Source organism: Talpa occidentalis, unplaced genomic scaffold (genome assembly GCF_014898055.3).
Source record: "Talpa occidentalis isolate TD23 unplaced genomic scaffold, MPIMG_talOcc4v2.1 talOcc4.10, whole genome shotgun sequence".
Lineage (NCBI taxonomy): Eukaryota > Metazoa > Chordata > Mammalia > Eulipotyphla > Talpidae > Talpa > Talpa occidentalis.
Window position 1 is genome coordinate 66,935,502 of NW_023600993.1, and position 16,275 is coordinate 66,951,776.

The 16,275-nt window shown below is 43.0% G+C and overlaps 1 protein-coding gene across 2 annotated transcripts; it reads right to left on the reverse strand.

Moving 5' to 3' along the window:
* Positions 1-370: 370 nt before the first annotated feature.
* On the reverse strand, positions 371-11,687 carry CSTL1 (cystatin like 1). Of its 2 annotated transcripts, none has more exons than XM_037520947.2 (5): positions 11,509-11,687; positions 5,570-5,672; positions 4,473-4,783; positions 1,238-1,348; positions 371-495 (listed from the first exon to the last, which is right to left on the reverse strand). In XM_037520947.2, the coding sequence occupies exons 3-5, from the start codon at positions 4,692-4,694 to the stop codon at positions 412-414; spliced, it is 417 nt and encodes a 138-aa protein (XP_037376844.1). In that variant the 5' UTR covers positions 4,695-4,783; positions 5,570-5,672; positions 11,509-11,687; the 3' UTR covers positions 371-411. The 2 variants fall into 2 exon arrangements, with proteins under 2 accessions (XP_037376844.1, XP_037376840.1); XM_037520943.2 differs by having other exon boundaries at positions 5,499-5,672.
* Positions 11,688-16,275: the final 4,588 nt, after the last annotated feature.

Here is a 16,275-nt window from a genome sequence, read left to right on the forward strand (position 1 = left end):
TGAATGTACATTACGAGTGTGTGCATGTGAATCATGTATGTGTGAGTGCATGTGCATGTGTGTGCATGTGAATGACTGCATATGTGTGAGTGTATATGTGAGTGTACAGGAGTAGATGTGTGTGCATGTATGAGTTGTGTGTGTCTATGGGAATACGCATGTGAGAATGTGTGTGTATAAGTGTATCTCTGTGTATGAATGAATGAGTCCATGTGAGTGAGCACATGAGTGTGTGTATGAGACTCTGAGTACATATCTGAGTGTGCACATGCATGGCATGCCTATGTATATGATTGTGTGCATGTGTGAGTGAGTGTACAGGGAAGAAGGAAGTCCTTTCAGAAGACTATTAACAGAAAGTATACCAGATTTCAGTCTAAGGTTTTATTAAGGATCTCTGCATGAACGCATTTAGGCCTCCAGACAGGAGTTGTTCCAGAGCTCGTAAAACTTTATCCAGGGCACAGTATATAGCAAGAAATCACAAATGAAACTCTGTGGGAGGATTAAAAAAACAGACAATCAGCTTTCAGCAAAAAATGTTTTGAAGGTAAATAAAAACCTGCCCCCACCCCCCATGCCCTCACCTGGGGAGTCTAGACCCGTCAGTGTGACTGCGCACTGAGCACATTGGGGCTGGGGGCCATCTGCCAGCAGTCACATGTCAGGGGCAGAAGGGGACCAAGCCCCAGCCAGGAGAGTCACCCTGTGCTCCCCCTGCCAAGCCACTGGAGCCAGCAGTCCCCGAGGGACCCTGAGATGAAGGCAGGGCAGGCAGCTCAACACAGCGACATTACCCCAATGCCCACCTTCCTGCAGCTGACCTGGGCCCAGGGAAAGACCTTAGTGTCTGCCTTGCAGGTGGTGGCACCAGGAGTGCAGGAAGGGGCAGGTGAGATTGGAAGAAAAAGAGGAAACTGGACTGCCCCTCTGGGTCCTGGAGAGTGTGAGCCCAGACCAGAACGCAGCCGCAAGGAAAATACACTGCCGCCGCCTGGAGGCCTGGAGTGGATCACTGGGCAGGAGTCCAGGGGCACCGAGGCCTGGGGCCGGGGCTGTGCCATCAACTAGAGAGCCTCCCTACAACCCCAGGATGCCTCTGATCCCGATGGTCAGGCCCAGCCTTGCCTCTCCTAATCCACACAATAGGAAAAGCTATCCATGTCCGATTACTCTCAATTTTTTTACTTTTCCTCTCTTGATCATGAGTCCTTCTCGACTGAATGCTACCACACACCTTTTTCAGCCCCTTGCTTTGAAAGCGGCAAGGCTGACTTTTCTTCTCATTCCTCTTGCATTTGGTCCGGCTAATCTTCACTGTGATCAGATACTCCACTCCTGTTGTCAGCTACCAAAAGGAAAGTCGCAGTTAGCTTTGACTCCGCACATCCAGCCACTGGCTCTCTCCAAGAAAATCTAGGACAGAGGGAGGAGTCCCAGGAACCACAGTCCCTGTTCAAGCACACCTGCCAAAAGCCTGGCTCTTGGAGAATGTGTCGTGGCAGCTCAGTCCCCAGTGTGTGCTGAGCCCATTCCCCTGCTTTGGATTTACTCACTGTCTGTTCTTGGGCTAAGGGAGACAACACTTGAGTTTCGTTGCCCAGCAACCACAGAATAACCCCCCGATTTCACAGGGCCACATCTGGTCCATGTCCTCCTCTCTTCTCTCCTTCCCAAGCAACCTGATTGGGGGGGGGGTACTTGAGCAACACATCAATCAACATTGGCTTAAGAATTCAAGTGATTTGGGGGGCACAATCCCCATCTACTAAGGCAGGGGGCATTGAGCCAGTGCTTGGCAGTCTTAGTTTCCTCATCTAGAAAATGGGGAGAACAGTAACAATTTCCAACTTGGGTGTATGTGAATGTTCACTGCTTAAACCACGGACAGTGCAGGCCAAGGTTATTTCTATTGTGATTTGTCTTCTTTTACTCCTGTCTAAGAGTGAGACTGCAAAAATGCCAGGGATAAAGACTGGAGGAAGACTTTTGTGGCAGAGAAGCAGCATGTCCAGAAGTGAATCTCCAGCAACTGGTTTGGTGATTACTGTTACCCTTTGGAAAGTGGCTTGGAAAACTGTTACCGTTGGAAATTGCTACACATTGGAAAAAGAGCTGGCTTCTCCACGTAGACATGTGGATTAGAGAGGTCTGCACTGAAGTAGAACAGCTTCCAGAACCTCCCTGCTTTCTCCTCTCAATGACAACGACCACAGCAAAGGAGAAGGCTTGGCACTCTCTGGAGAGGCAGTAGAGGGAGAAATGCTTACACTGGCGGCAGGAGGAGAACACCCCAGAAAACCTCAGGAGAGGGCAGCTGGGCAACCACCATTTGACACCAGGGTCCATGGCAGAGCCTCAGGCTGCAGGGACTCCCCCCCCCCCCGCTGCCATCTTGCAGGGCTTGGGCACACTCTGTAAATGGAGACTCCAAAACATTGACTATCAATTTAACACTCCAATGTGAGAAGTGTTTTCTTACTCATTATCAAACTTAATCGATATTATTAGAAATAATCATAATAATACAAATGTGTCCACTAGTACCTGTTTTTTTTAATTGAAGTGATATTGCATCATAATATTAAGTATTAGGATTGCATTGCTGAGAATAAATGTGTACATACATACAGCAGTAAGTTCACCACTAAATATCCAATTCTATGTTTTATCCTGCGATGATCCCCCTTGTCCTGATTTACCAACCCCATTTCCCATTCCATTAGAGTAACCACTAACTGGTCATATAGTACCAATTTATTTTGTATCATTTACTTTGTTTTCTCTATTTACCACGGAGGAGTAAAATCATATGATGTTTGTCTTTCTCCATCTGGCTTATTTCACTAAGTGTAATTCTCTCTAGTCCACAGTCATGCAGAAGCAGGTGTGGGGATACTCAGGGACTGCTCTCCCAAATCACCCAGCTATCAAGGGGTATACATAAACTGTCCACTCATCCATTTGAATAGCATTAACAGTTTATTCATTAGCAATTTTTTTAGAGGTAACGATTCACCACAATGGATTGATTTCACAAGACAAGCATTGGATTCTCATACCTTAGAAAGAACAAGCCACCTTTGATAAGAACTTTGGTGGACGGACGCCACCTTATGGCCAAGTCACCTCAATACTCTTGACTCTGCTGAACCACCATCTTGCAGCAAGAGTGCATGAGAGAGAGAGAGGGACAGCCTGCAATATGGGGAGTTCTTCCTATCACACTAATCTGCATCTCTGTCCCCACCTGGGCTGGTTTCTCCAGTTTCTGCTTCTGTTCTATCTGGTCATATCCTTTTTCTCCTTGTCAATTATTTTTTTCTGAATCTGGCAATAAGATGTCTTATTGCCTCTCCCTGACATATAATTTATTATCTGATCTTGAGGGAAAATTGAACCACAAAAGTGGTTTTTAGTTTTTCTTTCCTCTCTCATCTTGAATTGACATGGTTCAAAAAAAAAAAAAGTAAAAAGAGAGATAATAGGTTGAGCCTATGCCTCATTCCCCAGCTCTCCTCCCTTCATAAACATCCTCCCATAATTCCAAGTTTCTATAGCATACAGTTAGAGCCCTCTGTTTAATTCAAGATTTCTGTAGAGCACAGGTAAAAGTCATCTGTGCAATTCCGGATTTCTTTAGAACAGTTCAAGACCCTCTGTGTAATTCCAGGTTTCTAAGAGAGTGCCACAAAACCTTCTGCGTAATGTCAGATTACTGTAGAGCAGAGGCAAGGTCTACACTTCAGTTTTCAGTCCCAAACATTGAAAAAAGATACTGTTGAAGGGAACCTACAAAGAATGATTATATTTTGGCAAGTGAGACCATTAAAGAAAACATAATCATCCTTTTCTGCTGTCACTCTAGTAGGCCCTAATTTTAAAATGAAAGATTTTTCCCAAGAAGAACAATTGAGACCTTCAAGGGAAATTTTTGCTTCAAAGTGTCACGGAGGGCCTCTCTAGTGGCACAGGGGTTAAAGTTCCAGCACTATCAAAGTATCACCAGCCACCGCAGCATGAGTTTGATCACTGACCAGGGAGCTAATCCACAGGATGGAGCAGACCTCTCCTGTCTCACCCACTGCTCCCTTCAGCAGTGTATTTCAGTGGATATGTTCCATACTCTGTCTCTGGTGAATCCTCTCTCCCACCCATCCCCATACCTCTGGCCTAGACCCCAGGTCTAGTATGCATAAGTAAGTAAAATAAATCTTTAAATCTTAAAAAAAAAAAAAAAGTGTCACAGAGTTAGGGTTCCACTCCAGCCCTTAGACTAGAGTTTTGCAAGGATTGCTAAGGCAACACTGGAGTCTGAACAACTCTAAATCACACCATTTCAGTGAAGCCACCCCCACTGCAACTTGGTGAAGCCATTGCTTGGTTCTTCTGGGAACCATCCTGTGACCTCATGTGTCCGAATAGGTAAGCATGGAGGCAATGTCCATGTGCAGAGAAAATGAGTCACATACCTGCACCTGACTTCGGAGTAGCTTGTCAACTTGAAATAAGTAGGTATCATTGCTAGCGTTGTTGTAGCTTTCAATGAAGAAGTTGAGTGTTGAATTCATGTTTTTCTTGCTCATGGGCTTCTCCTGAAACCCTTTCCATTCTTCAAAGTGACTCATCGTGGCCGCCAGGATAAAGGCAGTCAGCAGCAGCAGCAGGGGATTCCTCCAGCATCCAACTGCCATCTCTGTAGCCCCAGAAACCTCCTATCCACTGTAACTTTTGGAGTCGGTGGGATCCCAGTGGTCACTCTCCCAAGGAGAAAGATGCCTGCCTGCATTTAAATAGAGATTGACACCTGAACCTGAGCCTCATCCTTCAAGGCCTTGACCACAATTTGACCAAAGCCCAACTGGGGAAATCTGCCTGTATGGCTGCTCATCCCACTCTCAGGTAGATTCATTTTCAACACCTTTGTGACACCTGGTAATTCAGCAAGTAAAATTTCTAAATACCTGCCAGAGTGGATGAGACCCTGCCTCTGCCTTCACACCTATTGAGGAAGAAAGCTCCAGGGCATTCCCTCCCACTGTTATGATTAAGAGCTGATGTTTTGGGGCCTCCCCGGTGGCCCAACGGTTGAGTGCTGGGTTGCGAAGCTGCCCGCTGCCTCTGCAGCGCCGGTTCGATCCCCGGCTGCTCCCCGGCCACCGGATGAGGGTCCCACGTGGCGCGCAGACCTCTCCTGCCACCCACTGCTCCCCTCAGCAGTGTACTTCGGTCCTTCTGCCTGCTCTGCTCTCCACTCTGGCTCTGGTGAATTCTCTCACCCTCCCGCGCTTCTGACTGTACCCAGTGCTTGTAAAAATAAATAAATTAATTTTTTAAAAAAAGAAACATACCATAACTTTAAAAAAAAAAAAAGAACTGATGTTTTGGATAGAGGGGGCCATTAGTGGGACCTGGGGAAGGCTTGTGATGAAGGTGATATTGGGACTAAAATATAAGGGATCAAGGACATGGAACAGGGTGTGGTAAGTTCTACTTACCAACAATCTAACCAGCCATCAACTCTTCCCTCTAAAGACAGGTTCTGTTTGCTCATTTGTCACTTACTCACCACCAGTCTCTGCCTGCTGGATCCTACTGTGCCTGCAGGTCCTGGCATTAGTATTTTATATCTTGATGTGACTCCAGTGAGGCTTTGTGAGGTAATCTGTCTCCTGTGAGGGAGGAATAGGCTTGAGGTTTATTCAAAATTAATCCTGATAGCCCCTGAAGGTTTCCTGTGTAAGGGAGTAAAAATGTTCCTATACCTTATTTAGGTCTGGAACCGGACCTGCTAACTCAAGTAGCATAAAATAGATTAGCAAAAGAAAAACACATAAATTTTATTAAATTTTTACCTGTATGTTTGAGCCTTCACAAGCTAATGAAGACCCAAAGAAGTCACCAGAGGAGGAAGTTTTATACCTTTTAGACAGAGAAACAATAAATTTGTGAAAATTTGACAAAACAAAGGGGTTTGAGTTGTGGGTGGTAATTGGTAAAGTAGTAACAGGTTTGTTTATATAACCTTCTCAGCTCTAACTCCCACATCTCTGGTTATGAGGATGGCTCCATTCCTCCTGGTACAGTGAGGGGCCCTCCCAAGGGCGGTTTAAGGAAAAAGAGTAATAAGATGGGGGTGTCAGAGTGACCTCCCTGCTTCTGCTGCTTTCTCACACTCCTTCAGATTAAGGTGCCATATGCCAAGATGAACACTTTCACCTGCACTCAGAAGCCCATAAGAGTTCCTTATGTTAAAAAACACTTGTTAAAGTGGGATCCTAATAGAGTCTTGCTCCAGAAAAAAATTAAAAAATGTTAGTTGGATAAAATTTAAATAGTCTGAAGATTAGCTAATAGTATGTTAGGAATATTTACTTCCTACTTTTCACCATTGCACTATAATCACGCATGATTTAAACATCTGGATAACAGGATAAAAGGCATACAAAAAATACAATTTACGCTCCTTGTGCAGTCTTTTGGTAAGTCAGAAATTACTTCAGAATAAAGGTTAAATGTTCAAAATAGGGCTTCCCTGGTGGCGCAAGGGGTTAAACACAGCACTGTGAAGCTATCCACAGCCTCTGCAGCATGAGTTCGAACTCCAGCTGGCCAGGGAGCTACCCACATGGTGCAGCAGACCTCTCCTCACCCACTACTCCCCTCCAGTGTATTTCAGGGGATCTGCCTGTTCTGCTCCCCACTCTGTCTCTGGTGAATCCTCTCACCCCCTGCACTTCTGGCCTGTACCCCAGTTCTTGTATGTTTACATAAATAAATCTCTAAAAAAAAAAAAAAAGTTCAAAATATACATAAGGTATTAGAGTGAGACCAGTAGCACACTATAGTGGGGAAGCGCGGGCCTTGATATCTAACAGCCCTGAATTCAAATCCCTTGCTGGGCATCTGGGAAGAGTAGTTTAATCTCATTAAGCTCTATGGCTCTGGGACTGTGCTGGAGACTAAATGAATGTGGACCAAGAATCTGCTCCCAAGATAGTCCCCGGTCAGAGCTCAAACACATCTATGTGATTTTTCCATAACTCTGAACCCACATGCTCAAGTCTGTCATCTGTTGGATCCCAAGAGCCCAAAACCCAGACCACCCTCCATTGTGAAAATCTTTCTTGGACCCATCATAACATCCACACTTGACCCTTAAAGCCTGCCTGGTGGGACTTGTCCCATTCTCACTGGTGGCAGCTTTGGAAAATTCTGAGCCTGAGCCACAGAAGTGTTATTGTAAAGTAGACATACATGGCTTCTGAGCAAGCTGGACAGTGCCCACACCTGGGATATGCTCATCAGACAAAAGAAAGTGACATTCATGGGCTATATTAAAAAAAAAAAAAACCCATACCAATCCTCCCTGGTGGCGCAAGGGGTTAAGACGCAACCTATGAAGCTTCTGCAGCCTTTGCAGCACGAGTTCAATCCCCGGCCAGGGAGCAACCCACATGGCATAGCAGACCTCTCCTGACTCGCCCGCTGCTTCCCCTCAGCAGTGTACTTCGGTCAGTCTGCCTGTTCTGTTCCCCACTCTGTCTCTGGTGAATCCTCTCACACCCCACACCTCTGGCCTGTACCCCAGTTCTTGTATGCATAAATAAATAAATCTTTAAAAAAAAATACCAAGAGCATAAAAATAAGAAACAATAAGACATATGAGGCTTGGCTGTGTCCATAAAGTAAGAGAAGAGTGGGTCTCTGTTTACTTCCATGAAATAAAAGAAAATTATAGACCTTGACTATGTCCAAATAGCCAAGGAATAAGACAAAAAGAGGGCCTGGCACCTCTTGGCTCCTGGCAGCATAACTCCAGTCTCTGTCTCTGCCTCCGCATCTCAAATCTCTCTGTCCTTGCTCTCTTAAGGACTCGTGTCACTGGATTTAGGGCTATCCTAAGTCCAGTAGGATCTCATCTTAAAATTTTAACTTAATTAGATCTGTAAAGACTACAAATAAATTCTCATTCACAGGTACTAGGGGTGAGGACCTATATTTTGAAGGAACACAAATCAACCCACTAAAATGTCCATGGAATAAGAATAAAACAAGGAATGTGGGTGTTTCTGTGTATTAGTTTCCTGAAGCTGCTATGATAAATCATTACCAACTTGATGACTTAAAACAACAGAAATTTATTCTCTTGTAGTTCTGGATGTCCAAAGTCTGAAGCCATTTTCACTGGACCAAAAAACAAGGTGAAAAAGTCAGGGCTGTTCTCCCTCCAGAGGCTCTAGGGGGGACTCTGTTCCTCATATCCCATTTCCACTGGGTGCCTGCATTCCTTGACTTGTGGCCACATCACCCCAATCTCCTGGTTACATGACTTCCTCTGCTCTTTTCTGCATCAAATCTCCCAGTACTTCCTTCTTACAAGGATACATGGCTGACATGTAGGTCCCACCTGGAAAATCCAGGATGATATGTGCACCTCAAACCTTGAACTTAATCACATCTGCAAAATTCTTCTTTGCCACATCAGGTAATGTTCATAACATCCAGGGGCTAAGATGTGAATCTTTTAGAAAACCATTATTCTATCTACCACACCCTAGATTAGAGTGAAGTAGGGGGCCAGATTATGTCCATGGAATAGGGAAGAAGAAGATCCCTGGCCACAGCCCTGAAAAAAAAATGAATATATCCAGAAAAATAGGAGGAGAAAAGGGACCTCATCAATTCTATCCTAAAGGGAAATTATGCATCTTGGTTATTCCCACGGACTAAGGAGAAACTAGGGTCTAGTTAGGTCCAGGAGCAGGCTGAAATGGGAGCATGAACATGAACTAAGGAGAAATAAGGACCCTGGTCATGTCTATGGGATAAAAGGAAAACATATGGTCTGGTAGTATGTGTGGGTAAGGGAGAAAGAAGTGACCTGATAATATCCATGGAATAAGATGAAAATAGGGAGCAGCCATACATCCACAAGTCAGAGGAAATTACAGGAGGATGGACGGATAGATGTATGGATGGGTGGATGGATGGATGATAGGTCGGTAGGTAGGAAGATAGACAGACGGATGATTTCCAAAGTAAATAGTACCTAGCACTCTCCCTGGTATAAAAGGAAAACGGGACCTGTTGAAGATCACGGTATAAAGGGGAAAAAAATGGTCTGGTTATATTCTCAGAAAACACTCCAAGGAAGGTGGCAATTTAATGTCCATAAAATGAGAAAGAGAACAATATTGTGTCACTGGCATATGTGTAAAATAGGGACCCTAGTTATGAAATATGGTGAAAATAAAGAACCTGGATGTGTTCATGAATTAAGAGAGAAAGATTGAGCCTGATAAAATCCATGGAAAGGGAAAATATTAGACCTGATTTCCATGCAATGAGGAGATGGGTCCATATAATAAAATGGGTCCATATAATAAAAAAGTGGGGGATCTCATTATATCCATGGAATAAAGGGGAAAGCAAAGTGCCCTGATCATGTCCAAGGGATAAAAGGAAAAGAAGAGGCTTATGTCTGGGAAGTGGAGAAATACAGGACTGTGGCTATGTCCATGTAATAAGGTCATGTCCATGGAACATAAGAAAAACCCTGGTTGTGTACATGGAAGATGGGGAAAGAAGGAACCTTTCTGGTCCATGTACAAAGAGGAAAATATTAAGCCTGATAATGTTCATGGATTAGGGGAAAATGTGAGTTCTAGTTGTTTCCATGAAATAAAAGGAAACCTAGATGTCAATAATAGGAAGAAAGTTGAAGAAATAACGCAGCCTGGTTAAGTTATGAAATAAGGAAAAAGCAGGAGCTGACTAAGTCTATTTTATGGGAGGAAATAAGAAGCCCATGATGGCCTCTGGACATTTTCATGGAAAAGGAAAAAATAGAGAACTTGGTTACATGCATGAAATAGCAGTGAAATAGAAGCCCTGGCTATCTCTATGGCCCGGACATGCCCACAGAATAAGGGAAATGGAGGACCTGTTTATTTCCACTGAGTAATACAAAAATGCATTGGCCAGATACAGCCATGAGATAAGAGGAAAACAGGGAGTCTCATTGTTTCCATGGCGTGAGTGTGATTTAGGCAGACTGCTTATATTCGTGGTAATAAAATAAGGGGAAAATAAAGGCTCTGGGTATAGTATGAATAATAGGAAATAGCAGGACTGCTTATGTCCATGGAATAAGGAGGAGCAGAAAGGAGGGAATGCAAAGGAGTTTGAGGAAAGGCTTGGGTGATAGATGTGCTCACTGGCTAGATTGTAGTGATGCTTTCATTGGTGATACATATGCTAAAACTCTTCCAGTTATGTACTGTAAATATGTGCAGTTTATTATGTGTTAATAAATACCTCAATAAGGCAGTTTATATGGGTTGACAAAAAAGTATATGGGTGAACAGGTGGATGGATGGATGGATGGATGGATGGATGGATGGAGTGTGTATGTATGGGAATAAGAATAGTGCATCATATGGAACAGATACTCAACTCAGGTCCCCCTTCCTGCCACCACTGTGCCCATCTGCATGACTTGTACCTGGGCACTGAGTAAGAAAGGATTGCCTTTGGCCAGAGCCTCATGGGTGCAAGTTTGAAAAGAATGAGACCAGCATCTTGCCCCCGTCCTCCTGCATATGCCCAGACCACCCTCTCACTCTTGCCACATCCCCCAGAGGAAGATAGGTTGTCTTGCTGATAGTATATCTTAAAGAAGAAGCATCTTTCCCAAGAACCCAGCAGACCTGGCCTCCAATCTCATGGGCTGAATTTGGCAGCAGGACCACAGTGGCAAGTGGATGGGAGTCACCTTAAATCAGCCAGGGGTGCATAGTATGTGGGTGAGATGGGAACACCTAGCGGGATCCCTCTATGAGCTGCACACCTTACTGGTTGTGCCTGAGCAAACCAGGTTTGCAATTTGTCAGTGCTACTCTCAGGAAACAGTGAAAATGTGTCTGTCACTGCAAGCAGTAAAGCTCTGTCTGTATGGGTTGAGGAGTCTAAGACCTGGAGTTCCCCCTCTGTGGCTTTTAATTCACTCCTTGGCCTTATCTCCATGTTGCTCCTCACTGGCCCCCCACCCTGGATGACCCTCTCATCCTTGACTCCCCCTACCTCTGGCCTGCACAGACCGTCTATCAGTTTGGTCAGAAACGTTGTTCATCATCTTACCCCTCTTGACTGGGAACCTGAAGTGGGATGCCCTTGCTCCTCAAAGTGGGAGGGGACCTGGAGGTATTCTACTAGATGGGAGCCCATGCCTTAGGAGACCAGGATGTTCTAGGACAGGTAGAGGGTAGAGAGTATCTTCCCCACTCCCTCAATTGGGCTAAGTCCAGAACCCCTGCAGCCAGCAGGGGTTGACTGTGAAGGGTGGGATTAACAGAGAGCAAGGTGAGAGGTGAGGAAGGAGGCAGCCTTCTGACTGTGGCTCAGCAGTTACTTCTCCCTTTGAGTTTCCTCATCTATAAAATCAGTGTGAAAATAGTAGATATCCCACAGGCTTGTGAAAAGTTAATTATAATAGCACAGAAGTACCTGGCACATTGGCACACAGGACTCAGCTTCTTGGGGTGTTTCAATAACAAGGGAGAGCTCCTGGGCCGTAGAATGAAGCAGATGGAACCGCCCTGGGGCTTCAGGCTACCTGCTGTGGCATGCCCCACTCCAGCCCTTCAGCCACAGTGCCACTGAGGTAAATCACAGTGGTGTTTCCCTGGAAGGAGTGACATTGAAGTGAAGAAAGGTCACGGTATGATACCATCTTGATGTCACACTACATCTGCTATGGTGCATTATCTCACTCTGGGAGATCAAATAAGCCCTGGCAAACCACAGAGCTGATCTCCTTGGGTACTTCCCTCCACGGTCTATGGTTTGCTTTTGTTGAGGTTTTTTATGCTTGGGTTTTTTGTTTTTTGGGTTTTTTTTTTTTGGGGGGGGGGTTGTAGAACTGTTTTTATCCCCTAAATAGTCCTGCCATAGACTGGCTGCTCTCTGGATATAACCCAGGAAGGAAACAAATCTATATGAAAGTCTACCTGCTGCCAGGAACTCCTCTGAGCCACTATGGAAAGGAAAAATCAGCCGACTGCATACTCCCAAGGAAGGCTCAGAGGACCACTGCCCAGGTGACCAGCGACAGGCCCACGGCAGCCCTGAGCACTCATGCCTGGGGCTGCAGCAGAACATGGATGACCTTGGCTGCAAATGCCTGCTGTCCTGGGGAACAGGCCAACAGCAGGAGCAGAATGTCACCAGTCATGAGGTGGGACTACAGGTGGCTTGAAGCTGACATCACCCCCAAAGGCCCAGTGTGCATCTTCTCTTTTCAGACTAAGAAACCTGAGAGATCATGAGGCTTTAAAACTCAGAAATGCCTTGAGGCTGAGCTTTCTTGCTGTCTGCACAGGACTTCAACTCAGAGACTGGGATGGACAAGAACCCAAAAGGTAGAGGGATTTGTTGGCAAGCCATTATCCTCATGCAGCCTTTGGTCTCATCTCTGCAGATGTTTTTCATAATAAAACAGTGGCTTATAAGCTGCTAAATAGTCCACATTTAAATAAGGATCAGGTTCCATTTTGAAAGCAAATGAAATTTATGCAGCTTCTGCATATTGCTGTGTGCTCACTGCTTCTGTCTTTTGCTATCTTGCTGTTTGTCTATGAACAGTAAACTATCCTCCTAAAGCAGTAACCAGCAGCAAAATCTGAACAAAACCAAGACTCTTTTGCAAACTTCAGGTCTTTGAGTTCCAAGTCCTTTGCCAATTTTTCTGTTTGATTGTTTGTCTTCCATTGATTCATAGGATTTCTTTATCCGTCATTGTTTTTGGCTATGTGGGCAATGCCAGGATGCTTTCCCGCCAGCAGTGTAGGAGGACTCCCTTTTCTCCAGCTCCTCACCAGCACTTGTTGTTTCTGATCTTTCAATGTGGGCCATTTCTCACAGGTGTGTTGTTGATGTGTATTTCTCTAATAATAAGTGGTGAACATTATTTTATATGCCTGATTGTCATCTGTATGTTTTCTTTGAGAAGTGTCTGTTTAGCTCTTCTGTCTGTTTTTTGATTGGGTTATTTGTTTTCTTTTTGTTGAGTTATATGAGCTCTTTGTAGATTTTCAATGTCAGTCCCTTGTCAGATGTATGGCATGCAAATACCTTCTCCCATTCAGCAAAGTGTCTTTTCACTTTAATTAGTTTCTTTTGCTGAGCAGAAGCTTTTTAGTTTGATATAGTCCCAGTTGTTCTCTTTTGTTTATCTTTTTGTCAGGGATGAATCCCTTAAAGACATGACAGAAACTTATGTCATAAAGTGTTGTGCCCATATTTTCTTCTATGTATTTTTTGGTTTCAGGTCTTACTTCCAAGTCTTTTCTCCATTTAGAGTTGATTTTTGTGTATGATGTAAGAGAGTAGTCTTTTCTTTTGCATGTAGCTGCTCAGTTTTCCCAACACCATTTATTGGACAGGCTCTCCTTGTTCCAGTGTATGTTCATGGCCCCTTTGTCATAGATTAATTGTCCATATATGTGTGGATTTACTTCTGGGCTCTCAATGCTATTCCAGTGGTCTGGGTGTCTGTTTTTATTCTGGTTCTTTTTCTTTTTTGTGTGAGAAATGCTTTGGCTATTCAGGGATCTTTTGTGACTCCATATGAATTTCAATAATGTTTATTCCAATTGTTTGAAGAATGCCATTGTTATTGTTATTGGAATTATTTTGTATATGTACATTGCTTTGGGAAGGATGACCACGTTGATAATGTTGATTCTTTCAATCAATAAACAAGGAATATTTTTCCTTTTCTTTGTAATTTCTGTTTCTTTTAACAATGTCTTATAGTTATCTTTGTATAGATTTTTGACCTCCGTTGTTAGTTTACTCCCAGGTATTTGATTTTTTTGGTGTGATTGGAAATGGGATTGCTTTCCTCATTTCTTCCTCTTCTATCACATTGTTTATAGGAAGGCAACTGATATTTGTGTGTTGATTTTATACCCTGACATTTTGCTATATTTGATTGTTTTCAATTAATTTTCCCATGGAGTCTTTAAGGTTCCCTATGCAAATTACCATGTCATCTGTAATAATAGTTTGGATTTACACCTCTTTCCCAATTTGTATTATTTTTATATTTTTCTCTTGTCTAATTGCTGCAGGCAGGACTTTCAAAACTACATTGAATAGTAGTGCTGAGTAGGTATACTTGTCTTATACCAAATCTTATTGGGAAAGTTCTCAGTTTTTCACCACTGAGAATAATATGAGCTGTGGGTTTGTTGTAAATGGCATTTATTTTGTTAAGATATGCTCCACTTACCCAATTTTTTGAGGGTTTTCATCATAAGTGGATGTTGAATCTTATCTAATGCTTTGTCAGCTTCTATTGACAAAATCGTGTGACTTTTATCTTCCTTTTTGTTGATATGATGAATTATGTTGCTATGATATTATTGAGGATTTTTGCCTGTGTATTCATTAAGGAAATTGATCTGTACTTTTCTCTTTTGTGTTATCTTTATTTGGTTTTGTTATTAGAGTAATGTTGAACTCATAAAACGTATTTCCATATGTTCCTTCTGCCTATTTTTTGGAAGAAATTGAGCAGAATAGCTTATTAGTTCACCTTAGAATGTTTGGTAGGTAGCATTCACTTTTAAAGACATCTGGTGTTGGACTTTTGTTCTGTGGGAGAATTTTTATTACTCTTTCAATTTCTTTGCTTGTCATTAGTTTGTTCAGGCTTCTATTTCTTCCCTATTCAGTATCAGATGATTGTATAATTCTAAGAATTTGTCCATATCTTTTAGGTTATTGAATTTTTTAGTGTATAAGTGTTGAGGGTAGTCTAATTATCCCTGAATTTCTTCAGCATCTATTGTAATTCTTCAGCATCTTTCCTTTTTGGTCGTATTCATTTGACATTTCTCCCTTATTTTCTTAGTGAGTCTTGTAGGACATTTGTCAATTTTGTTTATTTTTTCAAAGAACCAGCTCTTGGTTGCATTAATTTTTGGACTGTCTTTTTACTTCTACTCCATTTATTTCTGCCTTGAATTTTATTATTTCTATTATTGTACTGTCTTTTGGATGTGTTTGTTCTTCTTTTTCTAATACCTTCAGGTGAGAGAGAAGGTTGTTTGTTGGCACTCCCTCTGGTTTCTTTATTCTTCTTGTGGGCCTGTATTATGTGCTGCAGTATCTTTTCCTGGGTTGTGGTTTTGTCTGTTTATTTGAGTTATGTTCTGTTGGTGAAAAGAAATCTTTAATGTTAATGGAATGAATGTATTGATTTTTTTATGGTTTGCAATTTTGATGTCTTATTGAGGAAATCAATGCCATAAAGCTACTTTCCTGTATGTTCATTTTAAACTTTTGAAAATTTTGAGCTTATAGCTATGATCAGCTATATTTCTTATAGCTATGATCATCTAGATTTCTGGTGTGTTTCTAATGTTTTGTTCCTAATTTTTGTCTCTATGATCATGAGTAAGACTGGCCCAAGATTGTTCTTTCCCATATGGGCTTTTTCTGGTTTGGGGTTTCAAGGGTATACTGCCCTCATACAATGAGCTGGAATTGTGTCAGTCAGGGTGGCCCCAGTAAACAGGAGCACACTTCCAACAGCAAGGTTTATTTACAGGGGAAATTCATAATGCTCCAGAAGGAAGGGAAACCAGGGTATAAGGCCACTGTCTGCAGCTGACTGGCAGCAGGCAGCCACTCACACTTCCAGATCTGAAGGATGAAGCAAAGATCTAGATGAGCCCAGGGAGCCTTATAACAATGTGGAGAATGTTTATGCTCCCTAAACAAACCAAATAAAAACATATATCTCATGGAAGATCACAGAACAAATACTGTGATCTCATTCCATTCACCTTCTGCCCTCTCCCTCATGCTGGATACCACACTGGCCAAATACAACAGGAAGTCACAGGGCATAGGACCTCCATAAAGGCCAATATATTGCCACAGGGCAGCAGAGAGAAGGGTGTGAAGGGCACTAGGGAACAAAGGGATTAGTACAAAGAGAATTCCCACTGCCATCATTCAATGGAAGAGCTAGAAATTCTTATTTTTCTATTTCTTTAGGGACTAGAAAAGGTCTGCATTTCATGTTCCTTATTAAGACACCATCCCAATACACTTGCTTCTCATTATTCCAGGTAGTTATGATTCATAAAATCACCACGAACACTGAATTCTCAAATGCTAAGCCTTGATCCTAAGGGAAAATACAGGATTCCATATGGGTGTCTGGTCACGACATGTTTGTCAATACATCAATACATAACC

What these genes read in the sequence shown, in the direction of transcription:
- CSTL1 (XM_037520947.2), bottom strand. Translation starts at nt 4,694, where the DNA reads ATGGCAGTTGGATGCTGGAGGAATCCCCTGCTGCTGCTGCTGACTGCC. An exon ending in TACTCCGAAGTCAGGTGCAG is followed by an intron (nt 1,349 to 4,472) that starts GTATGTGACTCA and finishes TCCTTTTGGTAG; the next exon opens with CTGACAACAGGAGTGGAGTA. An exon ending in AAAGCAAGGGGCTGAAAAAG is followed by an intron (nt 496 to 1,237) that starts GTGTGTGGTAGC and finishes ATCCTCCCACAG; the next exon opens with AGTTTCATTTGTGATTTCTT.